Source organism: Carassius gibelio, chromosome B21 (assembly GCF_023724105.1).
Source record: "Carassius gibelio isolate Cgi1373 ecotype wild population from Czech Republic chromosome B21, carGib1.2-hapl.c, whole genome shotgun sequence".
Classification (NCBI taxonomy): domain Eukaryota; kingdom Metazoa; phylum Chordata; class Actinopteri; order Cypriniformes; family Cyprinidae; genus Carassius; species Carassius gibelio.
This window is the reverse complement of record NC_068416.1, coordinates 3,208,309-3,221,665: the sequence shown is the minus strand read 5'-3', so window position 1 is coordinate 3,221,665 and position 13,357 is coordinate 3,208,309. Positions and strand designations below refer to the sequence as shown.

The window sequence follows — 13,357 nt, the reverse complement described above, 5'->3', positions numbered from 1 at the left end:
GATTGGAAGAGAGAATGGGAGGGTGATGTGTTTTTAAGTCACAAAACTAGCAACAGTTGTGGAGTGGGTGTTCTTTTTTCCAAAAGTTTCAATCCTCAATCTGTTGAATGTGAAGAGTTTATTGAAGGTCGACTATTAAAAGTCAGAGTATTATATGAAAATGTACAATTTGTATTTATCACTGTATATGCCCCGTCTGTTGGTAAAGAGAGATTGACTTTTTTAGAAAAGGTAAATGATGTTATTAGAGATTGCAATGATAAAGAGTTTTTATTTCTAGGTGGAGACTGGAATTGCACAGAGAGTAGACTTGACAGAAATCATGTAGAGCCTCATCCTGCCTCTCGTACTCTTCTGATTCAGATGTTAGAGACTCATGAGCTACATGATGTGTGGAGAGGGTTACATAACAATCACAGGCAGTATACCTGGACTCATTGTAAAGACAATTTATTGTCTATGGCCAGACTTGATCGTTTTTATTGTTTTAAGCATCATTCTAGTGTTGTTAAAAATAGCTTTATTAGCCCTGCCGGTTTTTCTGATCACTCACTTGTTGTGATTTGTGTCTTTCTGAAGTGTGTAAAGCCCAGTAGCGCCTATTGGCATTTTAATACTTCTCTACTCGAAGATTCAAATTTTAAAGACACTTTTGTCTCTTTTTGGAAAAATCACCAAAGTACAAAAAATGATTTTATGTCTTTACAACAATGGTGGGACTTTGGAAAAGTTCAAACAAAACAGTTATGTCAACAGTATAATTGTTATGTTACCAAAGGGTTATTGAAGTCAGTAAAAGCTCTGGAGGCAGAAGTAGAAGAGCTTCAGGTCTTGGCTGAAGCCACAAAGGATCAATGTTATCTTGAAGCTCTTGAGATAAAAAAGTCTGGGTTAACGTCCCTGCTTGGGTTATCAGCACAAGGAGCTCTTATTAGGTCCTGCTTTAAGAGTGTGGCAGAAATGGATGTTCCATCACATTTTTTTTTTTGGATTGGAGCAGAAAAATGGTCAAAAGAGGTATATTCACAGTCTAAAGTCTGACTCCGGACATGTGCTGTCTGATCATGCTGCTATCCGTAAGCTTGCTGTCAGTTTTTATAGTGATTTGTATAAATGTGAACACCAAGAAGAGCAGATGTTAGCTCAGAGTTTTTACTCTGGTCTTCCCCAGGTTAAACAGGAAAGTAATGTGGTGTTGGAAGCAGATATTTCCCTGGGGGAACTTTATATAGCTTTGCAGAGTATGCAGAGCAGGAAAACTCCTGGACTAGACGGTTTACCTGTTGATTTTTACAAGTGTTTTTGGTTCATAATTGGAGAAGATCTCCTGGCAGTGCTAAAGGATAGCTTAGCCAATGGACATCTGCCTTTAAGTTGCAGGAGGGCAGTTCTTACTTTGCTGCCTAAAAAAGGTGACCTGCAGCTCTTAAAAAACTGGAGGCCGGTGTCCCTGCTTTGTACTTATTATAAGTTACTATCCAAAGTTTTGGCAAATAGGCTTGTTGAAGTGATGGATCAAATTGTTTTGCCTGATCAGACCTATTGCGTTCCTGGCAGGTTGATTTCTGATAACATTGTTCTCATTCGAGACTTGTTAGAAATCTCTAAGCTTTTTGGTCTTAAAATGGGAATTATTTCAATCGATCAGGAAAAAGCTTTTGATCGTGTTGAACACGAATATCTATGGCAAACAATGATCGCCTTTGGGTTTACTTCTGGTTTTATCAACAAGATCAAGACTTTGTATCGTGATGTTCAGAGTGTTTTAAAAGTCAATGGTGTTTTGAGCACTCCTTTTCAGGTCCAGCGGGGAATTAGACAGGGTTGTGCCCTCTCTGGCATGTTATACTCTCTGGCTTTTGAACCGTTTTTACATAAGCTTAGATCTGTCTTACAAGGTGTGATTTTACCAGGGTACAGTTTACCTTTAAAGTTATCTGCATATGCAGATGACTTAGTTGTCATGGTGGATAGCCAACAAGATATTGATATGCTAACTAATGTTATAGATCAATATGGTGTCATCTCTTCAGCCAGAGTTAACTGGAGCAAAAGCGAAGCTCTCCGTACAGGAGTGATGGAAAACAATTTTCAGTTACCGGTGGGATTAAATTGGAAGACAGACGGGGGGTTAAAATATTTAGGTGTTTTTTTGGGCGATGAAACCTTTGTCCTTAAAAACTGGGATAATGTTCTTGAAAGGACTAAAGGTTGTTTTGCCAGATGGAAGTGGATTTTACCGAAAATGTCTTATAGAGGTAGAGTTCTTGTCATTAATAATCTGATTTCATCCACATTATGGCATCGTCTTTCATGTGTAGATCCTCCCTCAGATTTGTTGTCAAAGATTCAGGCACTTCTTGTTGACTTCTTCTGGGATCGTCTGCATTGGACACCTCAAAGTGTGCTATTTTTGCCGAAGGATGAAGGAGGACAAGGTTTAATTCATCTGAACAGTAGAGGGGCAACTTTACGTTTTCAGTTCGTGCAGAGGTTTCTGTGTGGTCCCGTAGACCTAGTGTGGAGACCGTTGGCATGTACGATCTTGAACCAATTAGGTGGACTTGGCCTAAACAAAACACTGTTTCTGATGGACTTAAAGCAGCTTAACACCAGTGGATTGCCAAGTTTCTACCGTGGGCTGTTCAGAGTCTGGAATCTGTTTAAAACGGAGAGGACAGAGCATCACACATCACTCTATTGGCTTCTTCAAGAGCCAGTGGTGTATGGGACGCGTTTGAGTGCGGCCTGTCCAATAGGTCCCAGTTTACTCAAACAGTTCTGTTTGTCCAATGTTGTGACTTTGGGGAATGTAATTCACTTTACAGGTGTAGACATGGACAATGCTCAACTCCTTGCTTCTCATTTAAAGGTGCATTCTGTTCGCATGATAGAATAGATGCTCAAAAAGTGGAAAGAGGCTTTAACAGATGCAGAGCGCACATTGCTGCATTTTTATGGTGGTGATTCTGTTCAACATAGTGTTGATGATTCCTTTCCCTTGATGAAGGTTCTCCCAGACTTTAAGGATTGTACAGGGTTTTTTTTAGAAATCAATAATCCCTGTCTGTCTATTCATGATGCCGATGAGAAATTGTTATACAGATTGATTGTAAAAATCTTGAACAAAGATAAGTTAAATGGTAAAACTGACACTCCATGGAGAGCTCGCTTAGGTCTGATAGACGGTGTTGGACCTGAATGGAGATCGCTGTACAAACCACCATTGCTGAAGAAGGTTGCAGACTTGCAGTGGAGAGTTTTACACACCGCTGTGGCTGTTAACTCTTTTATCTCTGTTTTAAACCCTGATGTTAATCATGACTGTCCTTTTTGCACTCTTCGTGAGACAGTTTTTCACTGTTTTATAGACTGTTGTCATCTTGTGCCACTGTTCTCCATGCTGGAAGAGCTTTTTAAATTGTTTGGTGTAGTTTTTTCCAAACAGTTGTTTATCTTAGGGTACAGGTATTCCCAAAAAAAGAGGGAACAGTGTCAACTCTTTAATTTTATTTTGGGAAGAGCAAAGATGGCTGTGTATATGAGTAGACGAAATAAGTTTGAAGGATTTACAGATGATGATGCTGTTTTTGTATTTGTGAAAATGGTGAAATCACGTTTACGAATCGATTTTAATTACTACAGATTGATGAACGATTTGGGAAAGTTTTCCATTATTTGGTGTTACATGCACAGCAAAATCACCAGAGTTAAAATCCTGGTGTTACGGTGTTTTAGAGTGAAGTGTTAATGTTATGGTGTTGAATTAACACTGATGGTGTAAAAAAGGTTACTCTGGCTGGTGAAACTACTAAGAATCTGAGCTCATCAACACTGGTAGTGTGATTACACATCCGGGACATTTACGTGGTGCAAGCTTCAACCAGCCAAAACTTTTCTCACTGACGCCATTTTATTTGAATCGCCACTCTAGCGAAGAAGCGTGTTTTATTAACTGGAAGCATACAGGACTGTGGAGAAGTGCATAAAGTAAGTGATGTATTTCATAAATGTAAATAATTTTTCGATTGGGTTTAGCAGCACTTGTTATAAAAGTATGTTCAAATTGATTTGACATTGACTTTAATACTTTAACGTTACCTGGTTGATTGAAACAACTATCAAATCTATTTAATAATTCAAATTCAGTTTAGAATATTGTGTGTATTTATGTGTATATGATGTTAACAGTCAGGTCTGTGTAGCGTTCATGACGTGCTGCGCGCGCTACAGCCTGAAATTTCTCGAAGACGCCATTTTCTTCGACTCGCCATGTGGAGACCAGGGTTTCTTAACTTAAGCAGTTAAAACGGTATATCAGTTATCTCTAAAAATATCACTGTAACCCAGTCCTAAAAAATGTACTCCGTGTAGTTTAGTTAGACAGGGGTTTTCAAAGCTGTGAAGCCAGAGATACCTGACGGGAAAAATAGTCTAAGGACTCATTTTTATTTCTAAGTAACGTTAAGTGTGGGAGGGAGTAACGTTAACGGCAGGTTTAAACAGTCCACATTTGACCGTATAAACTCTCTTTAGTAATACAACACACATTTTCCTTGAAATACATGAGGCTTGAGTAATTTTTCTATAGAAACCTTGAAGTGCCCACTTCTAATTTGCCTGTATTTGTTTCTGAATTGTTGTTGGTAATGTTTTTTTTCTTTCTTTTTCTTTTTCTTTTTTTTGATTGCTTATTTGGTGTTAAATGCATTGAAAATCCTAAGACACTATGGAATATAAATCATAGCAGGTTTCAGATAATAATAAAACTTAAAGAACTGAAAAAATATAGCAAATTATTTTATGATGTCCATAGACAAATAAAATAAAGTGAATCTCTACACCAGGGTTCCTCAAATCTTGCCCTGGAGGTCCAATGCACTGCAGAGTTTAGCTCGAACCCTGATCAAACTCACCTAACTGAGACTTTCTAATGATCTTGAAGACAGAATAGCATGCTCAGGTGTGTTTGATTAGGGTTAGAGCTATACTCTGCAGGAAAGTGGATCTTGCGGTACAGATTTGAGGATCCCTGACCTACACAGATGTTTTAAGAGCTTTTTTCCCCCTTTAGGTTAACGTCATGTTTGTGAAAGTGCAGTTCAAAAACTCCAAGAAATTCATAAAGTTACAAAATGGATTCACTTTTACAGATTTCATAAATGAAGGTAAGTGTCCTTGTTTTTATCTTATTTGAAATTATGGGCATTTGATATTTGCTCACACTTTAATTGCAGTGATTTGCAGTGATCAATATTACAATAATATATGTCTATTCTATACAACTTTATTAATTCATCAACCAACGTTTAAAACATGAACATTGCAATTGTGAATATTTCACTCCTGTACCATAATAAGGACATTAAGAAAAATAAGTTTCTTAGTATTTTCTTTCTGATTCATTTGTATGCAAAATTAATAATTTAAGCACAACAAGAACATAATTTTCTGCGCTTTACACGCATAAAATATACAAGAAAAAACCTCTGTGAAAAACTTTTTTTGTGTGTGTACATTGATGCATCATGCGATTAATCAAATGATGTATCAATCTATATTTATGTATTGTAACTCATATTTTTAGGCATATTATTTTAGTATAGTTATGACTGCTTTTATTGATCTACAGTGCGAAGCAGATTTGATTTACAGACTGGAGCAGACTTGAAGATATATGACGAGTCCCACACTGAAATTGATCAAGACATTTTGGAAGAGTTGCTAGAAGCAAACCCAAAATCAACATTAATCATAAAAGATCTTAGTGAAGGTACTTTTGTTCCATACATAAAATAGTGCAGGTTACAAACATTGGTCACAGTTATAGTATTTTTATGTGTGTGTGTTTTTTTGGCAGAGGAAGCAACCAGCTCCACAGATACACTGACAAGTCATTCATCTAGTGAACAAGATGTACCCTCTGAAAGATGTGCCAAAAGGCTCAAAACATCACAGCAAGATGACAGAGTTGGAGCAGCAGAGGAGCAAAGATCAGCAAAGGAGGTGACATGAGTTTCTCATGTTTTTATTTGTTACCATTTAAAAATTATGAAAAATGAGATTCAATTGAATTCAATAATTCAAGTTGCTTACTCTAATCAATCTTTGAGTATTACAGTTGTATTGGTTTTTAAATGACTCTCTGTCTCTCTCGCGCTCCCTCTCTTTCTGTCTCTCTCACTCGCGCTCTCTTTGTCTCTCTCTAAGCTGTGCAATTAATCCGCAAATCACATTCGACAAGGGCCGGGGAGCAGCTGGCCAGTACAGTTAATGAATAACAGATAAACTACGACAGCCTACATCGCACATCCTGCAATGTGACTATCGTGGATTCGTACATCGCGATATCGATGCTTAAACGACACATCGTGCAGCCCTAATGCCCACTATATACAGGTTTTATTATTAAAACATTCCATGTTCTATAGATCTATTTTTCATGTCTGAGGCAATGGAGTTTCGGTTCATTTTTTACATGCTTAAGGTCAGAGGGACCCAGGTGGCAAAAATAGTATCTTGTTTGGTTATTTGAAGTGTTAAGAAACTGCTAAGAAACTTGTATTTGAAGTGATCGCATCGGCACCTCATTTTAAATGTCTTGCGGTACAAGCACGCTATTATATTTTATTCTGCTAAAATACTTAAATGCACACATTTAACTATAGACATTATAGCCTACATGTAATATAGAGCAGACTCTATGCAACTGTGCATAGATATAGGGCATAGGACAGGACAAGTTAAAATAGCTTTTATATATTTCCATCTTCTAATGAAGCTTTTTTTTTTTTTTTTTGAACAAAAATTAAACAAATTATTTGTGATGGAGCAGACATTTTTGTAATGGGTTATGTTAAAGACCTACTTGTTAATTAATTGAAAGACATAAAATCATAAAATATCACCATCAATTTTGTACTTCCAAATATCGTTACAACCCCTAAATACAATAAAAGATGTTTAAAATACCTCTTATAACAATTTAAAATACTGTTACAGTTAAAGTTGAACATTGTGTTATCTGTGTTTGTCTGTGATGCCATTTCTTCCACATTGTGCTTGTGTAATATTTGTATAATTATGCTAATATAGACTAACTGATGAAAAAATTCAGTAATTTATCACAATTGATTTCTGGGACAATATGTAGCACCAAAAAGTATATATATCGTGACAGGCCTAAGAATGATATATGAGCAAACTATGCTTTTATTGTTTTAACATAGATGGTGCTTGCTGCCTTAAAAGAGAAATCCAAAGGAGATGAAATTCTTGAAGAGTACAAGGCCACCGAGACTTTGTCAAATGAAATGAGAAGAGCGCTTGTTAACATACTGGTGGGGCACATGACAGAGAGGCATGGGTAAGCTACATTTACACATTTAAGATAATTGACTATAATATGTTGGGGGGGTTCAGCTAAAAATTAAGGCAGAGACCTAAATCTATCATCTAAATGGAAGACTTTTTTTTTTTTTTTTTTTTATGCATAGCTGTCACTTACCATATTTTCCAGACTATAAGTCACACTTTTTTTCATAGTTTGGCTGGTCCTGGGACTTATAGTCAGGTGCGACTTATTTATCTAAATTAATTTAACATGAACCGAGAGAAATGAACTAAGATAAAACATTACTGTCTACGCGCTTTATGCTGATCAGTGCTCCTGTAGCCTACCACTGAAAACTGTTAACTGAAATATTAAGACAACTGAGAAAGACTGAATGCAAACAAAATGCCCCCAAAAAGAAAATCCTATTCTGCAGATTACAAACTACAGGTAGTAAAATATGTAGCGGAAAATGGTAGTCGAGGTTACAGGAGCACGGAGCAGCATTGAGCGGCTTCTCGCCGCTGTAAACAGTAATGTTTTCTCTTGGTTCTAAATAAATGTGATTTATAGTCCAGTGTTTTTTTTTTTCCTAGTCATGATATATTTTTGGATTGATGTGATTTATAGTCCGAAAAATATGGTACGTGCTGTCCCATCCCATATATGTACATTTTATTTTTGGTAGGAGGATTCCAACCCAGAAGCAGAGAGAGCAGTATGCCATTGGAATTGTGTCTTTGTTTCCTTCATTGAAAGACCCATTTTCCAAGAAGGGATATGTAAGACTTTTTCCATAAAATTATCAAATGTTTTTACTTGAAGGAATTGATTGATAAGTGGAATCTTTAGATTTAGATGTATGAATGTAAAATGGTCCTGTTTTCCCCCCAAATTTACAGGAGCACTTTTATGATGCAGCAAGCGGAAGTGGTTATCTAGCTTGGCGTTTAAAAACCGTTCAAAGAAACCACTCTTGTCACACTGAAAGAAAGAATAAGCCTAGCTCTGAACAAGGAGGTCCAAACATCAGGAGAGACATTAGCTTAGAACATCAGCTTGAGGGAGATGCTCTTGTGGAGGCCATTTCACTTCTTGCTCATACAGGAGTTGAAGAAACCATTTTTGAAAAGATGAGACAGACATTTCGCTATCGCCAGGGACTTGTTCACGATGCTGATACAGCAACAAATATTCTAAAAACCTTTCCAAGGTTTCTAGACACCAAAGGATTAGTAAGTAATATTTAAAATGATTGAATGTTGCTTTAAGTGCATGTGTAAGTGTCTAATGCTGATAAATATTTTCAAGGTGAACCAAGATTTTGTTCTTCTGTTCGATTTGAACACATCCTCAAAGCTCTTGGAAAGGTGGAATGGAACCTTTAAGCCAAAAATCATTCAAGAAGCAAGAAACCTGACTAAGACATCTCCTGTGCAACGTCTCCTGATGTCAGCTGAGAAAGCCCCTGAGAATGCCACAGATTCAAGTAGGCAAAAATAGTCAATAAATCTGATTATAGTCATGCTTTTGGTCCCATTCCACTCGAGTGTAATGTTCTTTATTTGTTGTTGCTGTTTTTATTTTACCACAGACTGGGACAGTGATCTATCCACACTGCTTTTACTGGTTCACCTTCTTCCACCATCTGCTGGGCGAAAGATTGCTGCAAAAATAAGTGCCTCTGATGCAGTTGAGAAACTTGTGGTGTTTCATAAGGTAAGGGTTTTTTTATTTTTATACTTGGTTAAAATCAGTTTAAACCTTGTAATTTAATCAGTACTTTCTTCAGTTAACCAAACTTAAAAATGTATCCGTATTTATAAGCAGTGTTTGGAATAACACAGTTTAAAAGAACAGTGTTAGGTAACAACGTTATTTTTTCATTAACGGGTTAATCTAACTAATTACTTTTCCCGTCGTTACAACGCTGTTAACATTACTGGACGTTAAATGCTTTGAATTACTATGCACTGATTTAATAAACTATGCAATCCGAACGCACCCCTGGCTCACACAGCGAGTGAGGAGATGGGTTAATAATGAGATAAGCGATTATGATTGGCTACCATGAAACTTATGACTCTACCATAGCCAATCAGAGACAGTGTTTTTGCACAGATGCCAGCACCCGCGCAAGCAGCACCAAACACACACACACACACGTGTATGCGTGCGTGATGCAACAGCTACACAGAGATTCGCAGCAGTAGCAGAAATGGCGAGTCAGGAGCAATCCGATGAAAAGTTGCCATTTTCAATGTGGAAAGCACTACTTCAAATTCATTGTGGTCAAAGGCAAGAACGTGCATATAATGTGTGACACGCATCTACAAAGCAAGTGGCCAAAAACACTTTTCTTACAAAGATAATACTTGAAGTGCAGGATAAAACTCTTGCTGTCTGTTGACGTGCAATAAATAAATAATGGAATATGTGTTGCAGTTTTTCAAAAGACAAAGGTTGTATAGTCTGATAAATGAGATAAGATTACCAAGTGTTAAATTTTTTTAGGTCTATTTTGTTACCAGTAAAATGTTTAAAAAGACTAAAATTGGAAGGGTAACTTTGTTTGTTTTTCACCTTTGTAGTCATGCTGCAGCATTGATGAGCACCTGAGGAAAAGCCAAAGTCATCAACCATATCTTCTAGCCGTGGGGAGGAGTCGAGACGTGATTGACAGCTACTACATTGCTCTGGATAACAAGCTCATCCCTTGTCAGACGGCTGGTTCTCTGGGTGCTTTGGATGAGCTCTTCAAAGTACACTACATTTTTAATATATCCTATGACAACACTCTCATCAACTTCTACACTTTCCTGCAGACCACGGTTTATAACATAGATGTTGGAAAAACAAAAGAGGCACCAAGAGTGAAAGAACTGCGAGCTAAACTGCTGAATAGCACCTGAGCTGAATCTTGAAAAAATGTTGCTCTGTTTCAGATGTGAAGGGTTGTATGCTGATGCCCATTCACTGATTTCACATTTGAAGTGTGAACATGGTTTCTATCCCACTTTTAAGTCTAGACTTGTTTGCAATCAACAGCGTTGCCGAAAGCAGTTTTCAACATACTCTGGGTTTAGAAAACATTTGGACAAAATTCATGTTCCTTGTTCAGTTGTTCGTCCCACTCATATTTCTACCCAGTCAGATACAGTACAGTCTGCACTCTCAGATGAGGAACCTCGTTTAGATGATGATCGTGTTGAAAGTGATCCAGTTCTTCCTAAAGTGGATTTAAAGGACATGTGTGCTTCAATTGTTGCGAAGCTGCAGGGAAGTGGTGCTTCTGGTTCCACAGTTTCATCGATTATATGTGATCTTGAAGAGTTTACCACAGAGTTACATTTACAAACGAAGCAGGATGTTGTTAGACCAGACTCCCCTGAACCTTTTAAAAAGAGTTTTGAAAATCCGTTTACCAGTTTTAATTCAGAAGCTAAACGAGCAAAGTTTTTCAGTGAAAGATGGGGAATTGTTCAACCATTAGAAATAGTTCTTGGTGTTCGGTATGACAATAGAAGAAACAAAAGAACTGGCACCTATGACCAGGTTCCAGTTAAAGAGACTTTTGTGTACATTCCCATTTTGGATAGCCTAAAATTTATGTTTCGCAACACTGATATTTGTAAGCATTTTAAATTGGGGTTTGACATCAGTCCAGATGTATACAAAGACTTTAGTGATGGAAGTTACTGCAGAGGCCACCCTTTGTTTTCAAAACACAATTCCTTACAAATCCAACTGTATTACGATGATTTCGAGACGTGCAATCCCTTGGGGTCAAAACATGGGATTCACAAGATTGGCTGTCTATATTTCATTCTGAGAAATCTTCCACCGAAGTTCAACTCTGCTGTACTGAACATCCACTTAGTTTCTCTCTTTCACTCTCAAGATGTTAAAAAATATGGATTTGATACCATTTTAGCTCCTTTGGTAAATTATATTAAAATTCTAGAGAATGAGGGGATTTATTTGCCCATTTCTTCTGAAAAGGTTTATGGTTCAATTTGTCAGGTTGTAGGAGATAACTTGGCAATGCATGCTCTTCTTGGTTTTAATGAGTCTTTTAACAGTAATTACTTTTGTCGTTTGTGTCTAACTGAAAAATCTGATGCCCAAAATGTTTATAGTGAGGATGACCCAAGAGTAGTGGTCCGTGATAAAGCCAGCTTTGAGATGCACTGCAGGGACCTTCAGTCAGATACACAGTTGAACTCTGTATATGGGGTTAAAAGAGACTCTTCGTTGAACACTTTACAGTATTTTCATGTTTGTTCCAATTATTCCTTTGATATAATGCATGACATACTAGAGGGTGTTGCTCAGTATGAGTTGAAACTTTTATTTGGATACATGACTGAAAATTTCATATCAAAAAATGATCTTCTTTTAAGGATTTATTCTTTTGACTTCGGTTACACAGAGCGCAAAAACCGCCCAACGAATGTAAACTTGGAACATGGTGGAAATTCCATTGGATTGAACTCTATACAGACACTCTGTTTGGTGCGGAACACACCCTTACTTTTTGGTGACCTCGTACCTCCAGGAAATCCAAACTGGAACTTGTTGATCATCTTGCTGCACATTATTAATATTGTCTTTTCGCCTGTTGTAACTTATGGCATGACTGTTTTTTTGAAACACTTGATCAGCGAGCATCATCAACTTTTCAAATTGGTGTACCCTCAGAAAAAGTTAATTCCAAAGCACCATTTTATGGTTCATTATCCTTCGTGCATAAGGAAAATAGGACCTCTTTTGCACGCTTGGAGCATGAGATTTGAAGCCAAAAACAAACTTTTCAAAAACATGCTGAAAAGTTTTAAGAACATCACAAAGTCGCTTGCGAAAAAACATCAAATGGCAATAGGAAACCACTGGGAAACACTCAGTTTACAGCAGAAAGAATTTGGACCAATGAACTATTTTTCCCTAAGTGACTATGAAAATGGTGAAGACTTGGCCAATGCTTTGCAAATCACAGTACAGACAGACATTTACTCTACCAGTTGGACTAAACTTGATGGCACTGAATATAGACCTGGTCTTGCCATATGCACAGAGATAAAACATGAGATGCCATTATTCTGTAAAATTACCAACATTCTTGTGTTGGGTGAAAATGTTTACTTTGTGGTTGAAAAACTTGTTACAGAGCTCTTCAGTGAGCATTGTTATGCATTCAGAGTTGTTGATGGAAAAGAGTTTGCTGTTGTGAAAGCTGATGATCTTATGCATTATAAACCCTATAACATTCAAAATGCATATGGACCAAATGAGGATACATTTGTGGTGCCTTTTCATTGTTTTGTTTAGGCAGTGTTTTTCTATACATGAAATGTTACAAAGCTTTACCCACATCAAAATGCACTGCATTCAGTGTTTCATTAAAAATGAATTGTGAAAGTATGTTGTTGTTTTGTATTGGTATATTTATACAATTATTTAACTCTGGACCTAAAATAATTAAGTCTTTGTTTTATAATGTATGATTAGAACAGAGTGCATTGTGTTTATATATAAAGTTTGGGAATAATTAATGATAGGTAAGAATTTAATGTTTAACTCTTGAGTCAGTGTTACTTTATTAACACTTTTGAAAGTGTTTATTTAACTCAGGCCAGTGTGGATTATATATACACCAGTAAAGTGTTAAAATTAACTCTCATAGAGTTGAATTAACTCTGGCAATTTTGCTGTGTGGATGTGCTTTGCTCTATTGTAGAGAATAATCTCATTTTCAAGAGTGTGTTTATTTAATGTGATTTTATTTGATTGAGTGTTGTTCTTACAACTGTTTTAATAAAGTAATTGTAAAAATCAATCTCTCTCTTTCTCTCCCTCATTTGGATTCCATTATGTCCTGTACAAAGTTTACTGTCTGTATTGTCGTATGCGTATTTACTCTGTGTTATTTGTAGTTTGATGTATTATTAGTTCAATTATTAAAAACCCATATATATCCATGATTGCCTCCAAACCGCTCACATTACGAGTCAATGAAGTGTCTGA

The 13,357-nt window shown here is 36.8% G+C and overlaps 2 protein-coding genes across 2 annotated transcripts in view; both read left to right on the top strand.

Moving 5' to 3' along the window:
• LOC127986006 (uncharacterized) overlaps positions 1-13,357 on the top strand; it is a gene marked incomplete at its 5' end in the record, with an annotated part of 403,871 nt that overhangs the window by 97,210 nt on the left and 293,304 nt on the right. The window lies entirely within an intron of this gene.
• LOC127985990 (uncharacterized) lies at positions 7,081-10,353 on the top strand. The gene is made up of 5 exons (XM_052588219.1): positions 7,081-7,366; positions 8,022-8,115; positions 8,645-8,808; positions 8,986-9,052; positions 9,925-10,353. The coding sequence occupies exons 1-5, from the start codon at positions 7,230-7,232 to the stop codon at positions 10,243-10,245; spliced, it is 783 nt and encodes a 260-aa protein (XP_052444179.1). The 5' UTR covers positions 7,081-7,229; the 3' UTR covers positions 10,246-10,353.